At 36.5% G+C, this 18262-nt stretch overlaps 1 protein-coding gene across 2 annotated transcripts in view; it reads right to left on the bottom strand.

Annotated features, from left to right (window-relative positions):
* Positions 1 to 18262, bottom strand: part of ACACA (acetyl-CoA carboxylase alpha) — a 219182-nt gene that overhangs the window by 96124 nt on the left and 104796 nt on the right. For both annotated transcript variants that reach the window (XM_054574834.1, XM_054574835.1), the window contains exons 34-39: positions 15580 to 15636; positions 15301 to 15345; positions 7718 to 7759; positions 6458 to 6673; positions 5538 to 5693; positions 2878 to 3081 (exon numbers count right to left, since the gene is read on the bottom strand). In XM_054574834.1, coding sequence (XP_054430809.1) covers positions 2878 to 3081; positions 5538 to 5693; positions 6458 to 6673; positions 7718 to 7759; positions 15301 to 15345; positions 15580 to 15636 — 720 coding nt within the window. The remainder of the gene's footprint in view (positions 1 to 2877; positions 3082 to 5537; positions 5694 to 6457; positions 6674 to 7717; positions 7760 to 15300; positions 15346 to 15579; positions 15637 to 18262) is intronic.

Here is an 18262-nt window from a genome sequence, read left to right as displayed (position 1 = left end):
TTAAGTCTACCATTAATAATTAGATTTGCCAGCCTGCTGTATAGCCATAAGAAGAGAATTAAGTGTTTAGCTAAACCCTGGGTGTAGTTCAGCTAAGTGAATCCTTAGCCTCTTAGATCAGAGGAACAAGTGTGTTCTGCTGACTTGCGAGTCAGCTCCTTTTCTGGGCAAAACTTGTCTTGGGCTGCTCAAAACCCCACAGGATAGAGTTCCAGTCCTCTTCCATGTGACCAATGGTGAAAGTCTCCAGGTGGGAGGCAGAATTAGCAGTGTATTAGGAATGTGAGAGATAGAAATACTAATGTTTTTAGAGATTCGAAGAGTTAGTATGAAAGAACCGGACTCACAAGAGAATTTGGGGGGCTATCAAGATGTTTTCTATCATGACTGTGATGGTGGTACATAGGTGTATACTATTTCAGAATGAACAGAACACATAAAATGACTGCATTTTATTATATGTAAGTTGTATCTCAATAAAGGTAATTTTAAAATGTCTATTTCTCCCTTAAACTACACATTGGAAATCAGCTGACTTATGCAATGGATTACCCAGATCTCTTCTCTGCACTATAACTGACTGAAATGAGTGTTCATTACAGCTAACACCACAAAGACTATACAAGGAAAATGAAACAATGAAACTCAAGCCAGTCAACCTTGCTCCTTATTAGCAAAATAAATAAATAATGTGCCAAAGCAAGAGATTGACAGCCATGGATAGTATTGGAAGCCTCTGAATGATCAGCTACCTCTGTTAATTCCATTTTGTACTATAATGGATATCACAATTAAAAACTGATCAAGTATGTTTTATAAGTTCGTGCAAATTGTATACATTTAATGTATCACATATCTTTCACCAGATCTGTGCTTCCCTTGGAAAACAACCTCTAATCCTGTATACTCTGTTCCCTTAGAATGCTGTTCTTTAAGATGGCAGAATCTTAATCATGTTACAGAGAAGCTAATTATTTGTCTTCTTCCACTGTGATGTAAATTTGAGAACAGAGATCGCTTTTTATCTTTGTATCCATACTACCTGACACACTAGAGATGGTTAAAAAATGTTAATGAACAAATGAATGAATGACACACATGGCTCTATATTATTTTAAATTTATATGATGACTCACTAGAGCAAAGAAACAGAAAAAACAAATAAGCATCAGGTAGGCATTAGAAGTGCCAGAATTGAGTTGGAGGCCATTCTTCTTCTGTGTTCCCTCCTCTGACGTGGGCTCCTCAGTTCACATGGGGCAGGGGCTGTTGAACCCTCTCAACTGAAGCACCTGATGGAGATGTCTTCATCCAGGGATCCTAAATATGCTGGACCCATGGTAAAAGGGATACTCCCTCAGGCTAAACATAGCTCATACATTCATTCAGAAACTTACTGAGTGCTTATTTTGTGCCAGGCATAGCACTAAAACCTGATTGAAGGCTTCTGTGCCTTTCATGCCCCTGTGTCACCCCTAGCCAGCAAGAGGGAAATCTAAGAGCTTTCTGATAAAAGAAAGGGGAAAAAGTAGTTATAAAGAACAAACTTATTTATCATAAATATTGAAATCTCAAGTGGCCATCTTATTTTTCACAAGAATAGACTTGCCTTGAAGCCACTGTAGAAGTTAATTAAAAACGCCCCTACCCATGGAAAGCTTTGACTGAAAATGTCTTTAAGGTTGCCCTGAAAAACATCAAATGCAGCAAAAATTATTGAACACTCTTTTTCTTGCTAACCCCGCACACTTTTGCATGCTTCTTTCTGTCTGTTTTTAACTGTTCACTTCTCACAGGATATATCTCTGGTCATCTAACTGGGACTCAAAGCGCAAAAAGAAAGGTCACTCTGACAGCTATCCAAACTCAGATTTTTAAAATTCATCTTCAAAGTACTGATAAAAATGTCTTTTGTTACCTCTGTTCCCAGATTTAAAAGGACACAGATAAAAACAAGAGACATAATCTCTTTCTGGCACCCTGTGTATAGAACAGACTGAAATCTTTGTGTACACATACTAGGCCAAGTTCATCCTTTAACCAGAAGAAACACACTTCCCAAGTTCTGTCCAAAGACTTGAAATAACACCTCAGTTCTAAGAAAGACATAAGCAATGGCGAACCAACCTAAATCCAGTTTCACAGCTAATGATCCAAATATTTAGAAACTAAGGTGGTAAAACAGATTAAAGGGGAATTCTGTTACCACAGAACCAATCTACTAAAAAAGCCACTTTCCATTTTCACATTCTTGATTTTTCTACCTGAAAAATGGGTTAAAGTTTGCCACTTTGCTTTTGTATAGACATATAATACTCTGAACTCTTTGAAGGAAAGATAATGTATATAAATGAAATAACAATGGGTAAGTATGTTAAAATTCACTGTTTGATATTGCTCAAACTATTATGTTGAACTTTGTCTTAAGATAGAAGTTGTTGACATGTATTTCAACAATTCTTTCCTTACTTGCCAACGAGTGGTCTAACTAGGCTGAAAACAGGAAGAAGGACAAATCAGATCAGAAAAGACAACCTTCTAAGAAAGTAGCCAAAGAGCCTTCTAAGAAAGAACCCTAACTTATACAATTTCCTCTGGAATTAGGTTTACTTGGCATCTGTTAGGGATCACCAATATATGACCAAACGTTGAAGGTTTTATAACACCCATGATTAACAACATACATGCATCTTACAAGGCAAATGAAGTTTTTCAAATGCATGCAATCATTTAAGCTGCTAGAGGACAACCTCACTATGTGAACCAATAGGATTAATGAGTTTGGGTTGTCTATAACAAGTGCAAGTGACTTATCTGTAGGACCAAATAAAAACTTTGAGGAGACCTCAAAGTTTGACTTCTGCTTGACTACTGTACCTGTGCTGTCCTGGAGTCGGTCACTTCTTTGTACAGGCTGATGTCCAAGTAATAGCCAGACTCGTTTGTCAGGAAGAGGCGAATGGGAATTGCTTTTCCAGTTGGTGTCAGGCGAATGTTGATTTTCAGTTCTGCCTGGAGGACGCGTAATTTCCACAGCCGACTTCCATAGCGCATTACCATGCTCCGCACAGACTCCTCAATCTGACACACACACATCACCAAACACAAAACTTAAATACCTTGGAACTAGGACCTGTTTCAGGTCTGCCCATCTTTGGGAAAGGAGGAATGGAAAAAGATGCTATTTTCTTGAGATGTGTACTACCTGTATTTCTTACAAAAAGTCATACAGTTTCTCCCCAACCCTACCCTTGCTTAGAACAAAGTCAGAGACAATTTCATGCTGGCCTGTTATGTGAGTGGTTTTCTATGGCTCACAGCACCCAAATGTGTGCAACTCCTTTCCCCTTTTCCAATTATATTCATATTCTATATCAAAAATCTGCAGTATCTAAAATTATAAGCCATGGGATTTAAGAGAAAGCCCCAAATAAGAATAAAATCTCCAGTTAAACAGCTATTAAGTAGCATTTATATGCATGGTAACTATGTTTCATTGCACTTATAGGACCTTAAATCAACATAGCAATTACCACCATGGGCTTTTTTCCATACATTTTTATTAAACTTTATAATATATGTCTCTGGGTAAATTGCACAAATTAAAAATAGGCAATTTGTAGGTGGTCCTAGAATGTTCTCTCTCTAAACAGAGCTTTGAAGCTTGATCATTGTCAAGTCCAACTGGGATTTAAGTATATGAAGCAGATGCTCTCTAGTTTCTCTAAGCTTTATACCCTTTACACCAAGGCAGCTTAGTGTTTCTAGTTTTAAGGTGAGTTATTTTAACCAAATAGTCTTAGATGTGATTTCTCCTCATTGACGTGCCTAAAGCAAAAACATTTTTTCCAACATGGCTACAGCAAGCTAGGACATACTACTCAAAATTAATGTTTCTTAATTGAAGTATCTTTTTAAAATGCTTTCTCAACTTAGAAAAACCTCAAAAATGTATCTCATACAACCTGTCTCTTGTGGTTTTTCAGAAGTATGCGCCACACCTGCAATTTGTTTCTGCACCACAGAATTTTAGGTTGAAATGGGTTTCAAGGAGTTAACATCTCTATTCCCACATTTGCCTGTTAACCAAGAGACATCTACCCATTCTTTTCTCAAAGGAACCAAAGTCAACAATCTCTCTATGTAGGAAATCGACAGCTATCTATGATTAGAAAGGCAGAGCCAGGATGTTTGGAGTGGAACAGAGGGGTTGATATTAAAAACTCAGTGAGAAATGGCACACTAACTTTAAAGTATACACACACACACACACACACACACACACACACTATATGTATATATATATGGTTATATATATACACACAGGGTTCAGCACAAATAACGCTCCTTTTTATTACAAAATCTTTTACTACAAAGTCATAATCATGTAATTCTGTAACATAATAGTATCACACTCAAGCATATCATATGACATTTTAGGTGAAATGTTCAAATTAAAACTATAAATTATTACACCCACATTATTACTCTACCAGCCACACTCAAGCAGGCATCGCTTCTGCTGGACCCTGTGTGTGTGCGCTCGTGCACGCGCGTACGTTTGTGTATGTACAGTTATATAATTATATAGTGTCCAGGCCATGTTTTAAGTCTTTCAGCTTCAACAGTCCCAGAATGCCTAGGAGAACCTTTGCTTAAACTACATGGTGAGACTTTATACTCATTGAGTTTCCTTGTCCTTGCCTTTCCTGACAAGACTAAAGTAACTTATCAGTAGCTTGGAGTCTTGAAGAAAAACAGTAGAAAAAGATATCTCAGGTCTTAGATCCTAAGTTCAAAAAGCAGAAGTCCATGCCCACAACTGATCTTGAGAAAGGGATATATACTGGTTCTCCTATCCAAATTCTATAATATGATAGAAAAAGGTTAGAGGGAGCAGAAACAGAAGCTTATCTTTATTACATGTGTAATAAAAGGTCAAGTATAGAATCATTTCGTTTTCCTTCCTTAAATTATATGGAATGCATTTTAGAACAGAGCCTCAGGGAAGAAAACATACATAATATATGTGAAATTCCTTTTAGCCAAATTCTCTCCCTGTGGAGAAACAGGCTAGACACTTCAGGAAGGTACATTATGTCCCTAAGGTCATCAGGTAAGTAATATTTAGTACAAAGAGGCAATAATTTTGCCAAAATGCCCAATAATAGCAAAGTTAAGTATTCTAGATGAGAAATCCCAGGTAATTATATAAGATAGGACTGCCATCATAGCAAATATCATTATACAGGTACCAACAGAGAAAGAGAAAGAGGTTTTATTTTTTGTACTGCTTATAAATGACTGGCAAGATAAATCATACCACCTTCAGCTTTGAGGTCTGATTATAATGGCTATAGCAAATTTCTAACATCACCCCAGAAACTTGGTCTTACAAGCATTCTGTAAGCTTTAAAGATCAAGGGCTCAACCAGCTAACCAAAAGTACCCGTTCCCAGGTCCAAGTGTGAATAACTATGAATGAATCTCCCTGCTTGTGTTGGCTAGTCCTGGAAAGAGGCAAAGGAGAAATGTACCTTTGATGGGTCCATGATGACTGTAGGCACAAAGTTGAGGAAGATGTGGTTGCAGTCAGTACGGACATTTGTATTATTAAAAGCAACTTCCAACTCATCCATAGCTTCCAGGAGCAGCCTCTCCCCTTCATTTTGCAGATATTCAAAAGAAGCTTCCTATGCAAGAAGAAATCACCATCAGCATTAATATGTTTTAAAAGAGGCAGCAAAGAAATGGCTATTATAATTACTTATGTGGTGGTATGTCATGAATCATAAGGCACCTGCTATATGTCCTCTACCTTTCTCCTTGGTCCACCCAATAACCACAGGCAGCAGGGGCAGGCAGGGTCAGATTAAGAATTCCTGCAGCCCTTCCTCCTGCTTCCTAATGTGTCATTTCCTTCCAACAGGATGGAGATGCTGGACATCCCCAGAGCTGGAACCCCAAAAGGGTTACATCTCACATATGCCAAACCGAGCAGTCTAGAAAGGAAATCTGTTTAGAAAGGAAAAGGTGAAGAAAGGTTATGGCTATGGGATGCAGTAATAACTAACACACCAGGATGCACCTTGCTATGTACAGAAACTACGCTACTTCTAGACAGGTTTAATGGGGTCACTTCTAACTTTTCTTCTTATCCTCTATCATCACCTAATGCTCCCTGTGATTTTCCTGTTGGCACGCTTTTCCTTTCCTCAAGTATGCGCTACCATGCTTCCATTACCAAGAAAATTCAAATGAAAGGAGAAAAAGCTCTTTATTACATAGAATATTTACTCCTGTGAGAGAAATGACTCTCAGACTTCTACTGGTTATTAGAGAGTGAGATGAAAAAGAACAAGAGCTTTGATTCAAAAAATGAAAACCTAATTTTGAACCATGACTGTTCCTCTGTCCCATCCCTCAGAGACAACTTCCCATCAAAGACAGCACCCACCTTGGTGACCAGATCAGAATGTCTGATGATTGCACGGACAAAGAACCGATAGTCTGTCACTTCTGTGCCCACTTCCACTTTGGCTGCCCCAAGATACAGGTGCATCTTGTGATTAGCACATGGAATGGCAGTAAGGTCAAAATTTCTCATCCGGTTCAGCTCTAACTGGAAGGCGAGGGCAGGCTCCAAGTGACGATAGATACGATCTTCCTCAAACTGAGCACAAGAATTGGAGAAAACACAGCCCACAGAGGCAGTTACAAAACTCTATTATGAATGTGTATGTAAAAGAGATGCTTAAAAATAAAAACATAAGCTATGATGTGCTAATGAACAACAGAAATGAGCTATATACATGGATAATGCTATAACTTACATAAGATTAGGCAGTAAAGAATCTATTTACTTCCCAAGCTTTCACCATTTATGCTTTTACAAGTGGTGATGCTCTCCATTAAAAACAAACAAAAAACATCAATTGCCTCAGAACTCCTGTAGCATTTAATACCTTTATAATTTTTTTTTTTTTTTTACAATTAACTACAAACTGTTTTACATTAACTACTTCACATACCAAAGTTTTGGATTTACCCAACTAGTCTAAAATGCTTATCATCTCTGGCACAGTACAGAGGTTATAGTAAATACATGACAAATAACATCATATAATTTTTAAAAGTAGAGATATTTGGCTTTGGAACATACTATACCCATAAATATGTAATTTATATATATATATATTTTTTTAGAGTTGTATTTACATTCACTGTACATTCTGTTGAAACTAAATTGTTTTTCCAGAGTACATGTCAATTGGGTGAATGGAGAGAGACAAAAACATAAGTTGGTAACAGGAAGAAACCAACATGGTCTCAAGTTCCATATTTTAAAATTGAAAAACTAATGCACATAAGTAAGACCTGAATATAAACAAACTGTAAGTTATAAGAATAATCCTACTAACTTAAACAGTCCTTTAGTAACAAATCATTAGGGTCATCCTAAAGCATAAGGATGATTTTGAAAGTTACTGCTTCCTTTGGGTAGGTCGGTACATTTGATTGTTTCCTAAACCAAACTCTGTCAGAAGGGAGTCTTCTTTCGTTTTAAGACGCATGTACGGCAAAGAGAAGCACTAGTCCAATTAGAGAAAAAAAATGGCAAGAAGAGTATATGGCAAAGATAAACCACTCTTGGGCTTATACGAGAGAAAAAAAAGAAAGAAAGAAAGAAAGAAAGGAAAAAAGAATCAGTTCTTACCTTATCCCTTGCTCGGAATGTGAAAAATTTAGGGAATTCTCTCTGTGTTAAAAGAAGGAGAAAATGTATCAGTCCTTCATAGATATGACTCTTTGGGGATCAACACATAGTACACAAGCACTCAAGCATCTAGAAGACGGTTTCCTAGAAAATACGCTCCTCACTGAAGCTCAGCCCAGGGAATTCAGATGATCCTCCGGGTAACCATCACTTTGACCTCACTTCAAAATTTGAGAATCACCACACTATTAACCTAACTTCAATAGCTACCCTCTCCTAGGGGGGAAAAAATAGTATTTTGTCATCTCTCAAGTGAAAATAAAAAAAGTTTTCTCGGGTGTCACTCTGGCACAATCTGGCAAATAAAACCAATATACCCTTAAGCTTCAGCACTGCAATAGTTACTGGACTGATTTCCCAAGTTTCTCCTTAAGAAACTCTTAAAATGTAAACTATCCAGAAAGCATAGAATCTCAATTCATGCATTGTTCCTCATTCACTCTCAAGTCAATAATTTCAAGGGTTTACATGGTAACATTTCAAGACAAAGAAAAGTACAAGATGTTACTTTGGTCACTACCACTATATGTATAGGAAAGAATGGGGTGGAACTAGTGAACCTGGAATCATTTGATCTTACTGCTCTTTTTCAGGGGCATTACAAAAGAAAGCAACCAATTTACTAGAACCTTATTAATTAACAAAGATGAATTCAATTAGCAGAGTCCATTAGTTTCTGAAATTTAACTTATTAGTACCAAATACCCCTGTTTCTCGGATGGGAAGCTCTACTGGCAATGTTGGAATCAAGTCATTACTATTTGCCTCTATAGGAGGTTTCATTAGGCCTCTTCATTATGAGTGCAATATAATCAAACACTTACTGGTACAAGGCAGAGAGACCAGGACTAGCTGCATAAATATCCCTCAATGAACTTTAGGAAGCATGAAGGAAGTATGAACTGAAATGAAAGCCTTCTGGGTGGCAGGATCTCTCATGTGTTGTCCCCAGAAATGCTCTCAACAACCTCTCAAGGTAGGTATCCCATTTTATAACTAAGGAAGCTATGACCAAGTGATATGCCCAGGATCAGAAACCTAGAATATGAACTTGGGTCTCTACATGCCTTTTCATCTCTGCCACTCTACTTCTCAAGTGTAGGGCATTACCATTCTATTCTTGTTATAATCTAAATTCATTACAGGACTACTCTTTGATGAGACAACAAAGAGAAATTGAGAATTTTTAAAAATTAAAAACAAAAAAAAAAAAACAAAGCATAACTCATGCCGAAAACTTGTGGTTCTTGAATTTACTGAACACCTCTTGAATATTTTCCACAGCTATTATGCCTTACCTTCACCTTAACTTGCACAGTTAATAGATCTTCTTACATTTTCCCTGCATTTTAACTGTACAACAGCATTTAACAGGTATCTTGGAGATTGTTTACCAGCCTGGGAAACCCCTTATCCAGACTTGGGTCCTTCAAAGGCCTTTGAAAGTGGACTTTACATAGCATTGATCTTTTATTGATGATGTTTTCATCCTAAATAATTCTCTAATTCCCCCGAATGATAGTAAAGAACATGGGGATGACTTCAAGGTTAGGCAGGAAGATGTTCAGCTGAGGTATCGGTAGGTTTCACGCTCAGGGCTTTATACTATCGTTTTTGTTTTATTCATGAGAGTTACGGCTTTCAGAGCATTAGCTAAGGTAACACAAGTCAAAAATGGAAGGGTATATGTATGGTGACAGATGTTAACGATACCTGTGATTATTTCACAGTATATTCAAATACAGAATTATTATGTTGTTCATCTAAAACTAAAACGTTGTTATATGTCAATTATACTTTAATAAAAATATTGGCAGGTAAAAAATTAAAGATAAAACTTGTAAAACTAAACACCAAAAAACCAAACAACTCAACTTTTAAAATGGGCAAAGGGCCTGAATAGACATTTCTCCAAAGAGGGAACACAGATGGCCTATAGACATATGAAAAAATGCTCACTGTCACTAATGATCAGAGAAATGCACATTAAAACCACAATGAGATATCACTTCACATAGGTCACAATGGATACCATCAATAAGTTAATTTTAAAAAATGGAAGGGTAACAAAATCCCTTCATGAAATTTTCTGAAAGTCAAGGTAAGTGGTAACAGTCTTTTAAGCACACATGCTTTCCTTATGCCTTAACAATTAATTAATTAATTAGAATAGTTATTTAGTACATCATTTATTCAAGTATGTACAATTGCAGGACAAATATCATTTTCCTTCGAAAACATAACAATAGTAACCAAAACACCACTTTCTTCACCACTTAAATCAACTAAGATCTGGAGAAACTGAAAGGCATGGAAAGCAAACAACTTAAATAGAAATACCTTTACTATAAATAATGAAAGAGATTGACTAATTCTTGGTAGAGGTGGGAAAAGACCACCAATCAGAAAAACCACTGTCATTAAAATTAGCTAAGAAAAGTTATTATGAGATGGCATCAACAGACTTTCAAACTTTTTTTAACTTTTGAGTACATTTTTAGCTCTACAGTAAAGTCCTCAATTTAAGCATGAATAGTAAAAATGAGATGGTAAGAACTTCTGTGCAATGGGGAGCAGGATTAATGAACAATTCTTCAAGTCTGAGGACTCGTACAGAAAATCTCTTTGGCACTCCAATCAATCAATCAATCAACCACAAGCACACAGAAAAGAAGAAATCCAAGTCTGATCTTGTAGTTTTAGTAAATTCCTTCATCCTACCTCATCCTCATACTGCCAGTTTTTCCAGTTAACAGCATTCATGCTTATTCTATCACTAATGTAATTGCTTTCTAGACATTCTGCTAGTGTTATGGGCAAATATCATAATTGAATGTACACAAAGAAAAGCCCTCTTAGTGTTCTGATACCAAAAAACAAAAGAATGCAACATTTCTCAGGAAGAAATTATACTCCTGCTGTGTTCTAATCAGCCAACCATCATCAAGACAATCAAAATAATTTGCCTAAATTAGCCAATCAAGACACCCTGCAAATCAGAGAATGTGAAAACCTGCAACAGAAAACATCATAGCTGATTATGATACTAATAATCGTGTTAAAAACCTAATGAGATGAAGAAATTGAAAGCTTGCTGGTGCAATTCTCTTTTACCTCAACATGCTGAGAACTAATTATATAGACTGTAATTAAAACAAAAACCCAAACCTTCCAAAAAACTAACAGTTGATCTACTAGCAAACAAAACTACCAAATTTTTCAGCTTTATTGAGAAATAACTGACATATCAAAATTTTTTTTAAAGAAATGAACTACTAACCATGATAACTGTTTTCATTAGTGGGCTCTTTCTTTCAAAGCATTTCATTTTAAAGTGGGAGCCATTCACACAAAATCAGTAAACACAGAATTATCTCCTAGGTGATTTATAGCAGAATTTTAAAAGTCTCATGAAATCATACAAAGAAAAATCAAAAGGAAACTTAACAGATGAAAAATTGTTAGAAACTCATCACAGTCTTTGGACCTAATGCTTTTGTTTAGGTGGCAAAGTATAAGAAGAAGCTCTGAAAATGTACATTTTAGTATCCTTAAGAAACACTTGGTTGAAAAAAATTGGAAAGCTTCAAAAAGTATAATACTTATATTCCAGTTAAGTAGCACCTTCTGCTGTACCTCTTGGAACCTGAAATGTGAGTGAAACTAACAGAGAATTAATACTACATGAAACCAGAGAACTGTAGCTTATATACCTGCAGAAATTCAAAAAGCCTGTTCTTTTGTTTTCAAGGCTTCATTTTTTTTTTTCATATGAAGAAGATATTTAGAAGAATAGGCTCATTTTCCCTCAAACTTTTTGTATATATATCATTGTTATGCAGTTATTCAAATCCCATTATAGGTACTTGAGTTAATGAAATGCATATGGGAACAGACTCAACGCTAAGCATCCTTAATGCTGAATTTTAAATACTGCTTACTCAGAACTGGCTCCATATAGAGTCGAGACTAAGGTAGCAGCAGAAATTCCAGGGGCACTGTGGATATCAATGAAGTTTTGGAGATGTTTATTTATAGCCTTCACTAGCATCTGACTACCCATCTAACAATACACACTCTCCAGGAACCTCTACTCTGGCCCTCTTTTGCCTTGTTCTTGTTCTGAAGCAGTCTGAGAGATGACAATGTAACAGCACAGCTGCTCCACTCCACACCAGCCAATGTTGTTCTTGAACCAAACTTGGTAACCTTCCTCCTATCCTTGCCCCACCATGTACGCATTCTCTCTCCTATTCAATAATATAGGGATTTCACAGTGTAGAACAGAGGAGACTGCATACATCACAGTGGATTACCTAGAAGCCAGAGAGATCAAGGGATTCATCTCTAACACTCAAGGAAAGCTTCCTCTTTTTCACACTACACTAACTACGGGCAAGCACACATCAGGTGACATGACAGAGGCTGAGCATCCTTCATGAATGGAAAGCTACCCCCAACGGAGGAACTGATAGCAGTACCATGACAGTGAGCCCAGATTTGTACAGCTCATGCTAAGATGTCCTGGCTATTGTAGATCCTGGATGGAATCCAGTAATAGTTGCCCTTGCCCCTTGTGTAACCACTAATCATTTCTAAGGGGCTAATATAAAAATAACCCAATTCCTCTGCCATTCAATTTTGCAGAGAAAATCCAGTCTACACTTAAATGTTAATTTCTCTAAGTCCTAAAGCAACCTTTCCTACACTCATGACAAATCATGTCACTTGATAGTGTAACTGATTTCCCACTTGATGTCACTATAAATAGGAACTGGACCATGATTCCCAGGAAAGACCCACTGCTGGGCTCATTTCCTAGCAGATTTTGCCTATACATGTCCCTATTTAACCTAAATCCAGAAATATTGGGATAGGAGGAGAAAAAAATGTTTTAAAGCTATAGACATACTCTAGGACATAACACAGATTCAGAGATAAGACAGGGGGTTTTTATATGTATAAAACATACCAAAAAACGCCCATGATAATTAATTGCTTTGGCTTTTTAAAAATGTTAGTAGAGTTTTAATTTATGATGCAATGTTTATTACAGGAAACCAGTTCATATACTATAGACATGAAGACTCTATCTGAACCATTACGAAAAAGGAAAACAATTTTACAAATTCAGTATTTTTCTCCCAAATAATATAGTACCTTTGAGATAATATAGTATCTCAAAATCAGTGAGAAAAGAAAAATCACATTATGCTTAAGAATCTAGCCCAATACTCTTCCCAAATCCAGGGCCTGGCTCTGGCATGTCTACCTTAGCTCTGATCAGCATCCACCAGCCATAGTATTTATTCATGGGCTCTCATATTCTATCCTCAAGTATTAATTTTATTTTCTAAGCTCTGGATTTTTCTTCCTAAAGCCTCAGGGTTCTCTTTAAGCTCCTCATACTTCTTCACTGCCTCCAGTCTCCTATCTGAAGTTATTGATTGATATATATCTGCACTCCGCTTGGTTTCCTGACATCAATAACACAGGAGAGTTGTGCAGTCCACAACATTTCCTAAAGCATTTCAGAAAATCTTAGCTCTTTAGTTTGCAGGGAAGGCTCTCTTGTTTCTCTATAGACTAAACCAGTGATTTTCAACAGGTGTGCCTTGACACACTGGTGTACTACAAGAATTTTTAAAACCTGCAATACTTGCCTGAGCTGGTGTGGCTCAGTGGATTGAGCACCAGCCTGCGAACCAAAGGTCGTTGGTTTGATTCCCAGTGTAGGGCATATGCCTGGGTTGCAGGCCAGGTCCCCAGCAGGGGGGCGCGCAAGATGCAACCACACATTGATGTTTCTCTCCCTCTCTTCCCCTTTCTAAAAATAAATAAAAATCTTTAAAAATTTTTTTTTAAAAATAAAAAACTAAAAAACACTGCAATACCTGACTATTTAGTCAGGGGCAATGACCTCTTTTCCCTGAGACTGTTAAATTAAAAAATAACAACAGCCAACACAACAATAGCCATCTGGTGTAAATGAATCAAAATTATACCTATTTTTTTGTCAGACTGGGAAAAAATATATTTTTTGGTGTGCTGCAGAATTTTAGTAATTAATTTATGTGTTCCATGAGATGAAAAAGGTTGAAAACCACTGGACTAGACCAACAAGGTGAACTGCAAGAAGGAAAACAAAAATGTGTCAAGTGCTAAAGACCTAATAAACAAAAAGGCAATAAAAGCAACCATGTATAGATCCTTGAATTTAGAAAGTCCTTTTCAGAATTCCAAATGTTATCATCATTATTGCAAATGAAGAGAGTTTGAAAATTAAATTATCTTAATTGCTAAAACAAAACAAAATAAAACTCTTATCAGGGAACTTAAGACTTCCTAATATCCTCTGGAGTCTTGGCTACATTAGAATAAATTTTTAAAGAAATATTTTTACTACAAACATTTTAGAGAATAACATCTTGATTGCAAACTGTGTTTTTGGCCTTAGTGTTATCATCATACTGGATATGATCATATGGGTATACCATAGTTCAGATACCAGGCTCTTTTTAATAAAAATTTTAATCTCATTAACATTAACAGATAATTCAGTTACATGAGAGAACAAGCAACTTAGTGCTCCATTTTTATTTAGTTCCTGCTCCTAGAATTAACGTAAGACAAAAAGTATCAACTTGGGCTCTGCCAAGGCATTTTAGTAATAAATTATTGTTTTTCAGAATTGAGAGTTCTCAATAATAGAACTTGAATCCTATCTTTGGCAAAATCCAAGACCTCTAAATACAACTGGCAGTCCTTTTTTTTTTTTTGAGTTAAAATATTTATTTTAAAAGATTTTACTTATTTATTTCTAGAGAGTGGGGAAGGGAAAGAGAGAGGGAGAGAAACATCATTGTGTGAGGAAGAAACAGTTGCCTCTAATAAGCCCCCAACTGGGGACCTGGCTTGCAACCCAGGCATGTGCCTTGACTAGGAACTTATCCAGTGAGCATTCGATTCGCAGGCCATCGCTCAATCCACTGAGCCACACCAGCCAGGGCTATTTATTTATTTTTAGAGAGATGAGAAGGGAGGGGGAAAGGGAGGGAGAGAAACATTGGTTGATTGCCTCCTGCATGTGTCCCAATCTACTGGGGACCTGGTTGCAGGCCCAGAATAGAACCAGGAACCTTTAGCTTTGCAGGAGGACGCCCAACCAACTGAGCCATACCAGTCAGGGCTGGCAGTTCTTGACTACCACTTGACTGTGCATGCAGAAGAAATTACTAGTTAGCTCCTGCTTCTACCTTATTCATTCAGAAAAATGCACATGCTCATTCTTAATTATTTCTCGGAGATATAGTGAGAATTTGTTGTAGGGTAAAAAACCGAAAAAAAACCTTTTAGCTTGAACACTATAGAAGAACTGAACAGTCATTATAATACTGTCTAAAAAAAGGGATTAAACGTCAGTCCCACCCTTCTGAATAACTCCCACGTATTCTATGTTTAAATAATCAGTGGCAAATGGATATAACAGTAAATACTATTTCATTATTGTTCCTTTTACTTACATGAAATCTCTGATCCACCTCATAGCTGATCTGTTTCCTGAAATCCTTTCAAATGAAAGACAAAAATGAAGGAAAAACAGAAGCTGGCAATTAGTAATAAATTTAAAACCAAATTGAGTTAAAGGTGATGAGTTATTGTTTTTCTTAAACTTACAGAAAACAGTTATTTCCGTGTATAAACTCTACAAAAAAAGTATATAATTCCATTTATTCATTTTTAAAAATTCTAGCAGCAGTATAGGAAATATTAGAGCAGTGTAATTCACATATTGCCAATACCTTTTGTGCAACCAGGAAAGTAAGGCGCCGGATTCCATGCTCAACCAGAGTAGCTTTCTATGAAAAAACATGTAAAACAGAAAATAGATGAGATCTGCATTCATCCTAAGTCTTACCCCATTCAGTCCTCGTCAGGCTCTAATTGGGCTAAGCACTCTCTTCCACTGTCTATCTGTGTCTGGGCTCAGTATCTTCAAACCTGCAAATAAACAAACCTCAATCTGGCTCTTGGGACTCAGTCTTATGGAATAGGTTTTATACTCATCTGGACAAAACTGAGACAGAACTTTGTGTAGGAAGAAGGGTCATATAAAGTCACCTAAATTCTCTAAGGTCTGATTCACATCTAAGTAGACCTTAACACAATTTCTGCTTATAGAAATCATATTGGTGGGTATGTTTAAATATGAAAATTATAACTAATAAAACAGAGGCTAAGTGAATTCAGGTCACTCAGGTCACAAGAAGAAATTTTCATAAAATGGAAAATTCAGATCCTAAACTGTTGTTTAGATTACAGATAGCATCTACTATCATGTACAGCATTCCTAGAATTTAACCTAAAAAATCCTGATCTTTTCATTATTAGTAAAACATGCCCCCCGCCGCTTTACATGAAGGTATTTTTTTAAATTATCTTTAAAAATTGCTAAAAGTAATATTTAATAGACTTTTAAATTTAGTGATTATTCCTATTTCTACTTGGCATAGGTGAGCAGTTTTGTTAGAAGGCAAAAGAGACCAGCAGTTTCAAGAGAGTCTCTTATATGAGTATTGGGCCTTTGGAGCTAAGCTTTCTTCTCTCTTGTACTGCTCATTTATCTCAAAAGACAGAGACAAATAAACAGATTAATGAGCTAAGTAAAAAGTATGATCTTAAAGGGCTCCTAACAATGTGGCAACAAGAAGAAAAGCAATCTCACCACCATTTAAATGACCTGGCAGAGTATATGAGTAACGCGAAGACTTTAGCTTTATCATATTCCTTGCTCTAACTCTAACCAAGAGATATGTTCGTAACGTAATTCTTGACTTTCATGATGCTGTGCATTTCTAAAATCCAAGTTGGTGCCACCTTATCAATAGGCACATTCCCAGGCCATTTCCCCCTACTGGAGAACCATTTCTGCTATGGCATTTACTTAGAAATAAAATTAACATAAGCAAAATATAATTAGAAAAATAATTTCCCTAATAATAAATTCCCTGGTCAAATACAAATTAATTTTGGTTTAATCACATTTAAAAATGATCTGTACTGGCATCAGAACAATTATTATAAAAAAACAAGTATTAATACTACAATAAGAAACAAAAGGAAGGGAGGGAGGCAGGGAGGGAGGGGTGAAGGGAGGAAAAGAGGGAGGGAGGGAAGAGTGGGGTGGGTTCTCAGTCTCTCAGTGTGCCATGGAACAGAAACACTTCTGATGCCAACAAAGAATTCCACCACAGCCAAGTCCTTCAAAGACAAGCATCAATAGCTATGTTCAGGCAAGGGAAGAAAATAACTTTAATAATGCCATGATTTAAAGTCAAAATTGTTATTGCTTTTAAAATTCCACAAGTGGCTGACAATAACAGCAGAGCAACAGGATTCTGATTACATTGTAATAATGTGGGTCTCACAGCAAGTCCACAGCTATTACCCAGCGATTAGGCGTCAGCACCTGGAGAAACTCCATTTACACTGACTGCTTCAATCTCCTCCACAAGTCATTTACAAATATATGATCCTAATTTCTATGAGAGGAAAAAAAGACATGCTGGGACTAGAAGATTATTTGGACAATTTGGATCAACCTATTCGATAGTTTAATGTGTGCTTTAAAAAAAAGAAACTTCTTCTAAACTGCTAGAAGCATGATCATGAAGTGAAAAACAAAACTAGTTATCATTTCAGCTTTTTTAAAAAATTGTTTTTCCTTTTTTTATTTTTACATTCTTTTTCAAAACAAGGACATGAAAATGCCCAATATTCCTGGATAAGCACAGTACTTGATACAGTTCACAGCTTCTTGCGGCTTGGAAATGTTGGCACAGTCTACTCTTAGCCTTCTGAATAGCCACAGGCAAAGACACTGGATTTCTCTGTGCCTCAGTTTACAACTCCAGGAAAGGCAAAAGGTAATATCTTACTGCTAATTAATGTTAAAAATTAATGTAATGAAGAGGAAGAAACTGCTTCTTTAAATCAACATGTGATGATTTATACAGCACTGAGATCTGAGGGTAATAAAAAGCCTACAGCTGAAGTCAAATCAATCAAAGAGGGCAACTGGTGTATCAAAAGCGGGAAAGAAAATTTCAGATTTCAGCAAGCAGCAGCCTCAGCAGCCATGAACAACATTAGGACTCTTAAAGCTAAGGTTGCTTTGGTTCTTGGTCTCGGGTTAATTTTATGTGGTCACAAGACAAAGGCAAAAAGAAAGGTATGGTAAATTTCTTTACTAAAGAAAAATTCCCAGGCATGTTCCCTATTTTCACTTCTCTTTAAGTACTTTTCTTCTTGTTGGCCACCATAGTCCCAGAGCAACATGAAGTAATTGCTAAGACTCATGTTAAGCACAAAGTTACCATCTTTTCTCAGGTATCTACCATTAGCATTGCATGATGTGAGTGCCTATGACACTCATTGTTTATACTGCTAATTAAGTTTTTAAAAAAATCTATCCCATTCTTTCTT

This window comes from Pteronotus mesoamericanus, unplaced genomic scaffold (genome assembly GCF_021234165.1).
Source record: "Pteronotus mesoamericanus isolate MK-2021 breed Mesoamerican mustached bat unplaced genomic scaffold, CSHL_Meso_final contig_269, whole genome shotgun sequence".
Taxonomy (NCBI): domain Eukaryota; kingdom Metazoa; phylum Chordata; class Mammalia; order Chiroptera; family Mormoopidae; genus Pteronotus; species Pteronotus mesoamericanus.
This window is presented reverse-complemented; position numbering and strand designations above follow the sequence as displayed.